This window comes from Protopterus annectens, chromosome 8.part0 (genome assembly GCF_019279795.1).
Source record: "Protopterus annectens isolate FY-2018-M chromosome 8.part0, PAN1.0, whole genome shotgun sequence".
NCBI lineage: Eukaryota > Metazoa > Chordata > Ceratodontiformes > Protopteridae > Protopterus > Protopterus annectens.
Window position 1 is genome coordinate 1,914,695,894 of NC_056741.1, and position 15,114 is coordinate 1,914,711,007.

General features: G+C 39.9%; 1 protein-coding gene across 1 annotated transcript in view; it reads left to right on the top strand.

Moving 5' to 3' along the window:
* The window catches only part of BBS2 (Bardet-Biedl syndrome 2), a 1,992,563-nt gene that overhangs the window by 695,675 nt on the left and 1,281,774 nt on the right, over positions 1-15,114 (top strand). The window contains exon 6 of the mRNA XM_044079541.1: positions 5,603-5,707. Coding sequence (XP_043935476.1) covers positions 5,603-5,707 — 105 coding nt within the window. The remainder of the gene's footprint in view (positions 1-5,602; positions 5,708-15,114) is intronic.

Genomic DNA, 15,114 nt, shown 5'->3' on the forward strand with positions numbered 1-15,114 from the left:
CAATTGCTAATTTCTTGAGAGGGTAAGAAGGGACAACCTGTGTCATAACAGACTTTTTCCAAATGGTTGTCCAAGACTATTACATTTGACAAATCTATTCCAGACAGGATCAAGGCTCCCACCCTACTAGGGGCTTGACTTCATAGCTTTTTGGAAAGGTTGGATTCTAGAAGTGTTCTAGAACCTGCTACTTGGTCCTCTGTGCATACGTTTACAAAACACTGTATAAGCTTGATTCCTTCTCTAGGTCTAAATTAAGCTTTGCTAGGGCCATTGTCCAGAGGCTCCTGGGCCCTTCTCCTTCCATTTCCCAAATATAGGTAGCTATAGTAATCTACCCATATAAGTAATCCACACACAAAAAATATGAATGCAACTTGAGTTAAATGACAACAAAGGCAATAGCAGCATACAACAACAACACACAACTTCAGGGATCATAAACAATGTAGAAGAAAAGCAGCTTCTGTTCAGTTCGTAGAATCAAGATACTTTATTTAATAAGCGCTTTCATGGGAATAGCTCCCACTTCTTCAGACCATTCAATAAAATACATTTAAAACCACTCCACTTGTATAGGGAACCTTAATTGCTATTAGTCAAATCATGACTACACCATTTTCCAGTGTTAAAGTAATAGGCATTCCCTAATATATTCTTATTAAAACTTCATTCATATAAACCCCCCTCTAACATATATAGAAAAAACATGTTTGAAACACATATATAAACTACATACAGGTACAGATGCATCTATCATTTCTCACTTTCTATAGAATATCTTTTATTGTCCCAGACTCATGATAGTCCCAAAATTATATACACAAATGCATGTCAGATCATATATAAAAAATGTAAGTAGATGTATAAAATGTATATATGCCATACAGATGCTACTAAAACTTGCAGTGGCAATAAAAATGCAAATTAACAATAAATTACATAACCATTGGAATAAAAATAGGAATAAAATACATCCTATTATTTATGAATAGTCCTATTCTTCAAAATAGGCTTCAGGGGAACTCTGTCATTTAGGCCACTGCCCCTGTCAGCCTGTAAGTGAATGGTCCATCTCGCTTCTGAAGTCTCTGTCCTGTTACTGATTTCCCCCCTCTCTCATTCTCATTCACTAATTTTATGACCGTGAACTTAAAGGAATGATTTTCTCCCTTTTCCAGTGCATGCTAAAGCATTGGTTTTATCCCTGTTCCTAATACCCAAAAGTTATTCTCTTATCCTATATCTAAGTTCTCTGTCTGTTTTTCCTACATAGTATCCTGAACACAGGCCAAAAATTGCTAAGTATACAACATTTTTGGTGTAGCAATTAGCTGTAACTTTAAATGTGTATTCCTTACCTGTCTCTAAAATTATTAGTTGTATCTATCCATCCACATTGATTACAATTTTTACATGATATAGTTCCTTGATATTCCCCCATGGATCTATCCATTTTGGGTCCATAACAAAGTAACCTTTTCAGGGATTTCTTGTTCTTGTATAGGAAACTAGGTTAATCCCCTACAATTTCCCTAATTCAGGGTTCATGTGTCAGTACTGACCAGTATTTCCTTACCAAGAATGTTGTATACTTAGCAATTTGTGGCCTGTGTTCAGGATACTGTGTAGGAAAAACAAACAGAGAACTTAGATATAGGATAAGAGAACACCTTTTGGGTATTAGGAACAGAGGTAAAACCAATGCTTTAGCCAGACATACACTGGAAAAGGGAGAAAATCATTCCTTTAAGTTCATGGTCATAGAAATAGTGAATGAGAATGGAGGGGGGGGGTATTAGTAACAGGGCAGAGACTTCAGAAGCGAGATGCATCATTCGCTTACAGGCTGACAGGGGCAGTGGTATAAATGATAAAGTTCCTCTGAAGCATATTTTGAAGAATAGAAGTATTCATAAATAATAGGATGTATTTTATTCCTATTTTTATTCCAATGGTTATTATGTAATTTATTGTTAATGTGCATTTTTATTACTAGTGCAAATTTTAGTAGCATCTGTATGGCATAATATAGATTTTTATATATCTATTTTCATTTTTTTATACATGATCTGACATACATTTGTGTATATAATTTTGGGACTATCATGAGTCTGTGACAATAAAAGATATTCTATAGAAAGTGAGAAATGATAGATGCATCTGTACCTGTATGTAGTTTATATTTCTTTCTTTCTTTTGGCTTTTCCCGGTTATGGGTTGCCACAGCGGAACTCCGGTCCGCTAATGATTGGCAGTAGATTTTTATGTGCTGGCTTGCCGGGCCTAACGCACAACCTTCAACGAAGGAACGCCCATTCACGCATGTCGACATACACAAGACGCTCTAACTGAGAATCGAACGTGCAACGTCTAACTGTGATGCGACAACGCTACTGCAGCACCACCACTGCAGTACCTGTATGTAGTTTATATGTGTTTCAAACATGTTTTTTCTATCTATGCACTTAGAGGGGGTTTATACGAATGAAGTTTTAATAAGAATATATTAGGGTATGCCTATTACTTTAAGAATGGAAAATGGTGTAGTCATAATTTGATTGATACCAATTAAGGTTCCCTATATAAATGGAGTGGTTTTAAATGTATTTTATTGAATGGTCTGAAGAAGTGGGAGCTATTCCCATGAAAGCGCTTACCAAATAAAGTATCTTGATTGTGCAAACTGAACTGAACAGAAGCTGCTTTTCTTCTACATTGTTTATGATCCCCGAAGTTCTGTGTGTTGTTGTAATCTACCCATATAGATAAGCCTGCCAAAGCAGTGATAAATATGAATAAAAGTACAGTTGTCTAAGTTGAACTTACCATAACAGTAAATGTTAAAATGATCGCTGCTGCAGTAGCCGCTCTCTCCTTCCATCTCCCTTGTTTTGGTGTGTTTTTTATGCCAGTATGTGGACATTTATTTTTTTATTATTCCCAGCATTGTCCTTTCAGGGCTCAGACTCCCTCTCTGCTGACAAGTAAGCTCCGAAGGGCTTTGCACTCAAACATGTCTTTTTGTCATTGCAGTTCGAGTTGTCTTGACAGTTTGAATGCAAGGAAGCTTTGTAAGCTGGCTGGCTGTTATGTCCTTGGCAGGGTATAATCCATAATAAAGGCTACTGCAGCAGTGATCTTTCAGCCATGTACTGTTATGGGTAAGTTCACCTTACACAACTGTACTTTCCACTTGCACTGTCAACATTATAGGCAAGTATTGTTACAAAAGGTAATTTATTTAACATTTGTTGATGGGGAAAGTCCAGCTAGGATAGAGCCTATTTTCAGAGGAGGCCCAGGGAGAAACGCTCCAGACGCATGTCTTTGAAATATCGGAGGAAACCAGAGTACCCGGAGAAAACCCATGCGAATGTAGGGAGGACATGCAGACTCTGCACAGAAGGCAACCCAGCCGCGAATCGAATTGGGAAACCTTGTGCTGTGAGGCAAGAACATTAACTGCTCCACCACAGTGCCCCCCACTGAGACTGCAATGAGACTCTTTTTACATCTTTACTAAATATGGTGTTATTAAAAGATGACGCAAGTATACTTTTAGAAATAGAAAAGAAAGACATACCATAGCACTTCCATTGTTATTTGCTCAAATCCTGCCTTCCTTAAACCTCACTCCTCCTCCAGAACATCATTCTGGATGTCTTGTTCCTACAAATTCCGTTTAATTCTGTGTAATTTGCTGCTCCCGTTTTTAAAGATCCCACCTCCAGCTAAATGAATTCCTTTACAATATTTAATACTTTATTACAGTTGGTTTAGATTTTGATTTCCATTTTCTACTAATTGATTTTTGTGGCAGTGAATACCATTAAGCTTAGTAAGGCCTTACTATGTTTACGGCAGTTCGGCTCTTCTGTCTCAGCTCAAAATAATAATTTCCTTAATTATAACTATATTATCCAAATAACCTTTTCTTGAGGCACAACACGACAATAAGAAGCTTGACCTTTTGTTAAACACACTGAACTAAAGAACAGCTAACTATATTATCCCCAACATTTCCAACAGCGTACTTTGTACAGAATTTTTAAAATCTTTCAGCTTGTTACACTCGCAGAAAACACATCCCCAGTTACCTCTTATCTTTCCCAAAACACTTGGCAGATTTTGCTGTCTAACTGAAGAAAAATTCTCTGCAGTCTGCTTGGGGTATAAAAATACCTGTGCAGCCACTTCCAGTCAGAAATCCTAAATCTCCTGGACTTTATTGCATATTTGGGAACATACATATGTCCTGCCATTGTTTATAAATCACTTTCCCAGTCTCTTCCTAACCTTTTCCGACCTCCTCTGATAGATTCTTATAGCTGTCATGCAATATTTTATATGCCCTAACAATTATCCCTTTTTTGAACAGCAGCTTCTGTTCTAGACTCAATTAAAAACTTGGTCAGGTTTGGTCTTTCACTTATAATTCCACCATCTCTTTCTTAATGCCTATACTCCTATATCGGTCCGTAGTAGGGACTTCTTTTGACATCAGTCGCAGAGTAGTCCACATGAGATGTAGATGAGCAGTATTGTACTGCAGTGTGTAAGGAACACCATGCATTTCAGCAACTTTATGAATTGCATTGCTTACTCCTGTTTACTAGTACTAGTAACAATGGTTTACACTGCACTAAACAACCTCCTAACTGGAACACTAACTGGAACACTGTGCATTGTTTTTAAATGCTTTAGTCAACAGACTGTATAGTAGTGTAGAGTTGCACAGTGCTATGCACTGTTTCATGCATATACGTGTCTCCTCATGTTAAAGAGCAGTCCTGGCTGAGTGACAGTTTAGCAGAAATGGCTAAGATTATGGGCTGCTAAGGAGCATCACCTTATAGTATTTTCCTGCTTTCTTCTGTCACAATTTGCACACAGTACAGTACTACTCCTTGAAGGCTGTTTGTAGCCGAGGCGCTAGAGAAATAAAATATTTTTTGTGGCTTTGGTGGTATCGTTTGTGTTGAAGCACATACAGTGTGGTGTTGCAGAGCTTTACATACAGTATAACACTGTACTAATCAAGTGTAGACACTGTTCAGAATCATCTTTGCCAGTGCTGCTATGCTCATTTTCAGTTACCTTTCTTTCTGAGTACTTGTTGTGTTTGAGTGCAAGCCTGCAGTACTGTGAACCCACGAAGTGGGCTGATCTCCCTCCCTACATACCTCAAAACTATAAGGCACATAGTACCTCCCTGCTGTCCTGCCACCCAGTATAGCCACATCTTTAAAGGCAGTACTCCATGGACTACTAGTTGCCCTCATTACTGTTCTTTGTAATCACTACGGAAAGTATCCGTAAATCCTGCCCTTTATGTATCTCATTACTCTGGGGTACCAGACTTGCAACAAGTGTACCAAGCATTCTTATCCCACCCTATCAGCGCTTCTTTGAGAATGTGTGGAAGATACTCATGACACTGGGTTTGTGACCTAGACCATTTTAACTTAATGTAATTGTTAATAGTGCAATTACTTTAATAACAATTGTGTCTTGTTTTTATTTTGAATGTAAAGGTAGACTGAATTTTAAAAAGAATTGATTCCTTCGCTGTTGTGACGTGATTATAATTTAATTGCAGACAATCACATCTCTCTGCCACATGCATGGCAGTCGATTTGGCTATGCCCTAGCAAATGGCACAGTTGGCGTGTATGATAAAATGTCTCGCTACTGGAGAATTAAAGTAAGTAAATAAGACTGTAAGAGGAAATTTCTCATATAGTTAGCTATATGTCTAATGAAAGTGTTTTTGAGATGGAGTTATCAGTATAGTTGCTGCTGTTTTAGTAGAAAACAGTTCTATTTTCCTTTAAAATCTTTCCGTTGCAAGTACATTGAAATCATGATTACCCTGCTGACTTAATCCAAGTAGAGCTACTAAAGGGCTTTGGCCTCCCTGAAAGTTTTGGAAAGCTGTGAAATTGACAAGTCCCATGTAATATTTTTTAACTTCTGTTTATTAGTCCTAACGTTTGAGTGATGTCAGCCTCCCCTGGCATATTGGCATTTAGTGCCTCATTATCACCAGCAGTTCTTTACTTTCTCTTGTTTTGCTTGCAGTTTTTGATTTGGCCAGTTTGTGTCAGTTCTGGATATATTACAGGTATATCAAGCCTCATTTTCTCTACAAGATGTTCTTCGTCTTCCCTTGCTGCAGTCCTGACAGTCATGGCGTTAGTGGTCCGATGCAGAAGCAATTTTGCGAGTGCAGGTTGGCGTTCTGAGATTTTCGAATCCGTTTCAGACCGAATACAGTTTTCTTGCCTCAGTATTTAACGGATGTCAGAAAAAGTGAATAACTGTATTTCTTGTGGGAAGCAGATACCGCATAGGGATTATCATACATTGTGTATACCTTGTTTAGGGCCTGAGCACGACGTTGTTGGTTGCCGCTCTTGTGCTAGATTTAACAAGCGCACTATTAAGAGGAGGCTTGATTGTGCTAGGTTAGTGTTTGGGAAGCGTTGCAATTATACTATGCCCGCCGGATGCCGGGCGCCTGCTTCTAAGAAGCGCAAGGACAAAACAGTGAAGTCTCGGGTGAGGAACCGGTCCCGGACGCCGGTCCTTTAGAAGGCTCAGGGGAGCCAGAGGTTTTGCCAGGAGTCTCTATGGAGTCTCAGGCAGATACTTTACTGTTACAGGATGTGCCCTCTCAGGAGGTAGGCCAGGCTGAGGGGCTTCTCAGGTAACTGTTCTTCCTCTCTTCGCAAGGTAGTTAGGGCCTCTCCTTCTGTTGCCAAAGCTTCTTTTAGAGGAAGGCCAAGTTCAGCTTCTGTAGGGGCTTCTCCTAGCATTTCAGGCTCTGTGCCTAAGAAACATATGCTTAAAATGGCAGAAGATTTGATTACTCTGATTAGAGGTTCTATGCCCCCACCTGATAAGAGGCCTAGGGTGGAACAGGAGTTTGATAGTTTTGAACAGTGTTCACAGGCCTCAGAGTCTTCTGTGGAAGACTTGCCAGAGTTTCCTACTTATTCTGATTCTGATGTGGATGATTCCACTCCTTCAGCTTCTCCTCCTGAGGATTTTTCATTTTCAGAGACTCTTCACTCCATGAGGGAGCACTTTAAATGGGAAGGCCAAGATTACTCTGACTCCAGAAAAGGCTTAGGGAATTCTTGTTTTTGCCCCAGCATAGGCCCTTAGCTATTCCTCCTGTGTTGAATGTGGTGGAGGATGTTTTGCAGAGGCTTCTCTGAACCCTGATTCCTTGCCTCCTGCTCCTGTTAAGCCTGATAGGTATTATAGGGTGCCCAAGCTCATAAGTATTTGTTTAAGAGTCCCAGGGCGGACCCAGAAACTGTTTCTCAGGGGCCTAAAGGTGTTAAAGCTTCTGTGGTTAAAAATCCTGTACCCTCTGATAAAGAGGCAAGGGCTTTGGATAGGTGGGGTAGAAAGTATATACTTCTTCCACTCTAGCCATGAGGGCGTTGAATTGTCAATTTCATATGCTGAAATATCAGAATTATCTCCTTTCACAATTGAAATCTAAGGTGGATGCTTTGGCGGAAGGTATTGAGTGTAAAGAATTGCTGGATTTGGTTCATGTGTCTGAACAAGTGGGTAAGCATTCTTTGCAGTGTGGTTTTGATGCTGTTCAGGCCTCCTCGAGGGTGGCTGCTACTAGTTCTGTTCTTCGCAGACATGCATGGTTGAAGGATCAGAATTTAGCTGAGCATGTTAAGACCAGGATTTTGGATGCTCCTTTACAGTCTGATGTGTTGTTTGGACCGCCTGTGGAAGCAGTTTTAAAGAAAATGGAGGACAAAGCTAAGTCTATGCAGACTGTTAAAGATTTTGCAGGTGCAGCCTCCAGTTTAGTAGAAATTGGCCTGCTAAGGGGTGGACATATCCTGCTTATGGTTCCCAGTCTAGGGGTAGGTCTAGACGTGGTAGGGGCAGGGCTCAAGGTTCCTTTAGGCCTAGATCAGACAGTTCACCTGCTCAGACTTCTGGTGAGGGCAGGGGTCAGTCCTTTCAGCAGAACCAATGACCTGCCTTTTCAGCTGCCAGTGGACTGGCAGCTCCTTTGGGAAGATTGTCTCTTTTCAAAGAAAATTGGGATTTAATCACTCAAGACAGATGGGTGCTGGATATCATTCATCACGGGTACAGATTTTATTTCCACACAATGCCCCTTTCAAAGGCATGCCAGATGTTCCTCCTCCACAAAGAAAAGAGGCTCACAAGCAAGTTTCTCAGTTACTCCAGATAGGGGCTATTCAGCCAGTCCCTGTGTCAGAAAGGGGCTTGGATTTATTCTCGCCTGTTCCTAGTACCAAAGAAGGGGAACACGTGGAGACCAATTTTGGATTTATCTATCCTCAACACTTATCTGGACATTCCCAAGTTCAAGATGTTGACGTTACAGCAACTGTTACCTCTGCTGGGCAAGGATCACTGGATGGTAACTTTGGATCTCAAGGAAGCTTACCTTCATGTGCCCATAAGGCTAAGTTGCAGAAAGTATCTAACTGGAGATTTTCATTATCAGTTCTCTGCATTGCCCTTTGGCTTATCTACTGCCCAGAGTATTCACAAAGGTTCTGGCTCCAGTGATAGCTTACTTCAGGCTTCAAGGCATTCAAATTTATCCTTACTTGGACGACTGCCTGATTCTGGCTCAAGAAAAGGAACACCTTCTACAGCATCTGGAATATGTCATAGCAGTGCTAAGATGCCTAGGGTATTCTGTGAACGAAATAAAGTCCAGTCTAGTACCCTCTCAAGACATGTGCTTTCTGGGTGTGAGACTGAATACAGCAGCCCAGATGGCCTTTTTAACCCCGGACAAACAAAAGAGTCTGTCACTTTACTTCCATCAACTATCTCATCAGTCCGTGCTGACTGCAAGGACAGTCCTTCAAGCATTAGGGTTCATGGCATCTTGTATTCTGGTGCTTCCCAATGCCAAACTGCATATGAGGAAGCTGCAATGGTATCTCAAAATGTATGGACACAGCACTGCCAAGATTTGGACACTGTCATTCAAATAATACCTTGCCTTCAAAAGGAATTCTTGTGGTGGGCTCAGGAATGTCACCTAAACAAGGGACTCTCTGTGACCGGCCAGAGGCGAGTCAGATTTTAACGACAGATGCCTCGGACACTGCTTGGGGAGCTCATCTAAATGGAAAGTGGATACAAGACAAGTGGCCTGCCAGACTACAGCATCTACATATCAACATGAAGGAGATGTTAGCAGTCCAGTTTGCATTGATGGCTTTCAAGGAGTTACTTCTTCCAGGGCAGGTGTTGATTCTAACAGACAACACAACTGTCATGTGGTACATCAACAAGCAAGGGGGAACACATTCTTATCCTCTGTGCAGGCAAGCAATGATTTTATGGGAGACTGCGTTAAGCCTGCAACTAACTCTTCAGGCAAGGTTTCTGCCAGGAGCACAGAACTCCCTAGCAGATGTATTAAGCAGACAAATCATGGATCCCGTGGAAACTGGATCTTCATGTATTTCAGAAATTGACAGTGTCATGGAGAACTCCAGACATAGATCTGTTCGCTTCTCCACTAAACCACCAGCTGCCAAAGTATTGCACAAAGGGGTTTCATCACACAGCTTGGAAAGTGGATGCTCTGTCTTTCAGTTGGAAAAACCTTCATGTCTATGCCTTTCCACCTCTGCCTCTTCTTCCAAAGGTATTATTAAAGGTCAGACAAGACAGGCCAAGGATGATTTTGATAGCTCCAGATTGGCCTCGGCAACACTGGTACCCACTTCTAAGGAGTCTTGTAAAGAAGCCTCCATGGCCTTTACCTCTGATTCCTCATCTGTTATCTCAGAAGGACGGTCATCTGCTCAATGTCAAGCTTCCATCTCTTCATCTCACAGCTTGGCATATTCTCTGTTGAAGCATGGTAGGTCTCAGCTTCCTCAACAAGTTTTAAATGTGATTATGGAAGCTAGAAGGCCTAGTACTATGGAAGAGATTTTTATTTTGGAGTACAGCAAAGAATTTGGAGATTTCAGAGCCTGATTTGAGTGTGGCTCTTCAATATCTTACTGAATTATTGGACAAAGGTTTGTCTTTCTCTTCCATAAAGATTCATGCTGCAGCAATTTCAGCTCACTATGATTGTGACCCACCTTTGTTTTATCCTTTGTTCAAGCAGTTTCTTAGAGGGCAAAGAATATAAGAGAGCTCCTACTCCTGCTTGGGATCTCAATTTTGTGTTGGAAAAACTTACTCTACAACCTTTTGAGCCTGCAGCTACTGCTGAATTGAAATATTTGTCATGGAAGACTGCTTTTCTGTTGGCTATTACTTCTGCAAGAAGGGTGTCTGAGTTGCAGGCCCTTATGGCAGTAGAGCCCTTTTGATTTTCCATAAGGACAGGGTATCATTACTAATCCTTCCTTTATGCCTAAGGTAGTTTCTAGTGTGGCTTTAAACCAAACTATTCATTTGCCTACGTTTTTTGCAGATCCTCAAAATAAAGGGGAAAAGATTTTGCACACTTTAGATGTACACAGGCAATTGCGTTATTATTTGAGCAGGACTAAAGATTTTAGGCAGTCTCAGCAGTTACTTGTTTCTTTTGGTTTAAGTTGACAGGGCAAGCCTGTGTCAAAACAAACTATTTCTAGGTGGATTGGCTTTTGCATTGCATTTTGTTATTCCCATCATGGCAAAGAGGTTCCAGCTGGGATTAGGCCTCATTCCACTAGGGCTACTGCCACTTCAACAGCATTTCTAAGGGGTGGCAACTAAGGATATTCTGGAGGCAGCTACTTGGAGTTCAGTGCATACTTTCTCTAGGCATTATCATCTGCCTATATACTCTAAGACTAGAGCTGGTTTTGCCACAGCTGTTTTACAAGGCATGTTGTCAGCTCCTGCTACTTTATAATTTGCCAGCCTCCCTTACCTCTGCTTTGGGATTCTACCCAATTGTCAGGACTGCAGCAAGGGAAGACGAAGAACATAGTACAGTTTTGTACCTACCATAAATGTAGATGTTCCTCCTTCCCCTGTGTTTCAGGGTGGTTGTGTAGGTGAGTTTACATGCTTATATTTTTTGTATATATTACTGTATATATTGTACATGTTTTTGGTGCAGGTTGTTTTGGGACTTGTCTTTTGGGTCTTCTGACATCTGGGGCAAGAAAGACTGAGGAAAATGCGTCGGTCATGCGAGTTAGTACTGCACGGCTGGCCAGCCAGTCTAATAAATGACCACCGACGCCAGCCTTACTCTGGTATTGCGACTGGGACGCTGGACTATACCCAATTGTCAGGACTGCAGCAAGGGAATCCTCGAACATCTACATTTATGGTAGGTACAAAACTGTACTTTCTTTGCTGCTTCTTGTTTTACTTGCAGTATGTGATTTGGTCATTAGGAGGCAGTTGGGGAAAAAAACAGCCTTCTTTAACGGTATTCCAGGCACTGAATGAGTAATGCATTATTTATCTTCTCTGACAAGAGCAAGTACTTTGCGAAGTGGCAATTAATTGGGGTGCAACTGAATATTTAATTGTACAGGAGTGAGTAAAATGTTTTTACACTATTTCTTATGACCCATTCTTTCTTGGTAATAACATTGCAAGTCAGTAATTACATTAATAGTATACTGTTATATACAGAGATAATGTTCCTGTTTCAACACAGGACATATCACCTAACCATTCTTTTTTTTGTGAGTCTCTTCTCTCTCAAGATTCAGTGAAGATTGACCCACTATAGAAACTAATATATATGTTGTACATCACACTCTGCTTGATTGTACATTGCACTGTGCTTGTTCACTGGAATGTATATACACAGTTTGTTCCTTGTAATTTGAACTATTTTGTTATTGCTTTTACATTTCTGCATTTTTTGTTTGTGAAATGTTTTCTGTTTCACCCAGGCTGAGCGTAAAATCGGTCAATATTGATCATTGCACTATCCCAGTAAACAAATAGAAATAAAATTATCTTATTGGTTACTGTCGCTTCCTTTTTTCACATTTAAACCTACAGCTTATGTTGTTAGAGATATTGTATATGTTATACTGTTGTGCTAAGTCTTTTTTTGTAATTAATTTCCATGATTATGTACATTGGTACATTTATATGTTTTTTTTTTCCTCTCATCTGCTGTACCCCTGGGCTGAGCCTGAAAAGGACCCATGTGGATTGTGTTCTGTCTTGGTTAATTAATTAATTAATTAATTAATTAATTAATTAATTAATTAATTAATTAATTAATTAATTCTGACTTTAGGTGTGGCAGGAAAGTGATAAATAGTACTTGTAACACTTTGTAGAATAAACAGTTCATTATTGGCACAGGGAGAAAAGTTTTGTGCATGCCCTGAAGAAACAATCTTTCCCATGAAAAGGGGAAGGTAAAGAAAAGAAGAAGCCAAAAGAACTTGCAAAGGAAGGCACACGGTCAGTGGATGACCAGGCATTAGGAAAAAACTTGTTAACCCAACAGCTTGGGGAAAATACTGGTACCCAAAAATGAATCTTTTCTCTTGGTATTTTTGGGATTTCTAAATGTTAATTCATAAATTGAGGCATTCATGGAAAATATTTTGTGACATAATAATGAAGTGGATATGGTGCTGTGCAACCACTCAGATCAACTGACTGCCCTCCAATAGGAAGATGTTGTATAAAGGAAAGAATGATCAACCTGGAAACTAAATATGAAGAACTACAAGGAATACGAATAGACATTGAGCACTGGTCAAGAAGGAAGAACAGAATAATTGGAGTACTGGAGCATGTAGAGGGAACTAATTGCCTATGCTTTGCGCAATTACATTGGTGAAATGATGTGGGATGCCTGCACAGGGTCCAGGTAGTTAGGAGAGGTCCAGGTTCCACAAGACTGCAGTACATCATTGTGCATTTGGACTCGTAAACACTAAAAGAAGAGCTGCTCATTAAAATCTTCAGAGAACAGATTGTCTGTATAGTCAATGACTATTCAATGCTGACCATGCAAAAATGTGAGAGATTCTTTCCAGCAATTAGACTATGTAAACAACAAAGCCCCTGCTTCAAACTAATGTTTCCTGCTACCTTGAAAAAGATGTTACCCGGTGGTACAAAAACCTTCTTGGACCATAATGAAGCCATACAATTCTTACAGGAAAGAGGGAAGAATCAGCTATGAGCTAGGCTGCACAGATCAAATGTGCTGAATGAAAGCAAACTGGACTAGCAGAGGCACCAGCAGGGAGGTTACTATGGGAGTGACATGTTCAGTTTTTCAAAAGAATGGAACAGGCTAGCATAAGGATCCATGAGGGAAAAAAACATTGACTGCATGGACAACTCCCTGTTTTCTGTGATCACTTTACAGGTGTAACCTGCCAGTATAAAAGGGCCAAGTTATTGAGTTGAACACCAAAACTTTGAAGATGTCTAGATGATGCAGATATTTTAGCTGAGTGTTTTATAGTTGTGGACATAGTCCCCGTGTAAAACACACTCAACAATTTTATTTCTGATTTTACCCTTTTTTATTACTTGTTTGTATAGGTATGACTGACTAGCCTAGCACGAGGTTGGAGAAAATGGTGTTGGATTGGGATGAATGCAAAGCACATGCCTCTGTGGAAATTTGATAGACACCGTAGGATACAAGGTTGCAGTGGATAAAATCACATACTGTTGTAATGGCTCTCACTCTGTAATGGCAACTGGACTTTGTCTATCTCCTGTGATTTAACTAGCTTTTTCCTTTTTTTTAATTTTTTTTTTAAATATATATTGATGCTGATCCTCAATAGGGACATTGCATAAACAGAGCAGAAATAGTTAAGTTGTCTGGATGCAAACACTGAGGAGCCACCACATAGAGAGCAACTGCTACTGACTTAAATTACAAATGCATACTAGAGAAGGTGTGGTAAGTCTTGAAGGGTTAGAAAATAAGGAGCAAGTTGAGTAGGACCTTGACCTTCCCATAAACAAGGGTGGTACAGTGTAATAAATTGCATAAAAGCAAATTGGAGAATCTCTCAGCCTCCAACAAAGCAGGATAAAAGCAACTGGTTAGATATAAAGGGAATGAGTATCAGAAAAGGGATGCAGGAAGGGAAAAGGAGCATGGAACCATAATGGCGTGATAGGCTTCTTTATAACTCAAAATAGAGAGAGGGTAAAGTTACAAGATAAAGAAAGTGCAAGCCAAAAGTGGTAGGGACCAGAAAAAACATATGCAAGGAGTGCCCTTAAATTCTCACAAACAGCTAGGAAAAGGGACGGAAAAAGGAGTGTAGGATAGGCATGTTTGAATCACTCAATCAGTGCATATTAGGCAGTTCAGATAATGACTGTCTGAATCTAGAACAGTTACTGAAATATTTGTGTTGCTTTTTAACTTTGTATAATTGTGTTAAAACATTTGTCTTACTTTCATATGTTCCTTTTTGTATTTTAATTAAGGCAACTGGAAGAAAAAAAAAAGTGAAAGGGAAAAATATGAGGAAGAGGAGGAATTCAGGAATATAAGCTAAAAGATTGGGAGGTATTTGAACAGGGTAATGGAGATAGGAATGGAAAAATGGGAGAAAATGCAGAGCCATGTAAGGGAAAAGGGAAACTGGAGGCTGGATGAAGAGAGTGAAATTAAAACGTGTAGAATAAATTAATAATGTGCAATATTAATGGACTAGTAGTATTATTGAGAAGAACAAGTACTTCAATATATACAACAGTTATCTCCATATGTTGTAGCATTGCAAGAAATGCATGTGACTGAATTACAACTTCACCAGCTCTGTAGAAGAAGATTTGGGGGTGGGGGTGTAAGAGAGATATGTAAAGAAGGAAGGATTTGGAGAACAGGCCTACTAATTTCAAATGGGTATCCATTTAAAGTAGAAGACTGACCAACAAATGATGAGGTCAGGGTAGTAATCGTTAAAGAAAAAAGTTAATGAAATGCACACTAGCTCTGTTTACCCCCAGGATACAGGCAGCAATCATCTTAAAGTAGTAATTAGATCAGTTGGCAAAATGGCTAAGGTCTTTGCCTCCCATGCACAAGGTGCAAGGTTCGATACTAATCTCCAGCCAATGCCTGTTTAGAGCATGCATGTTCTCCCTGTGTTTCTTTGGGGT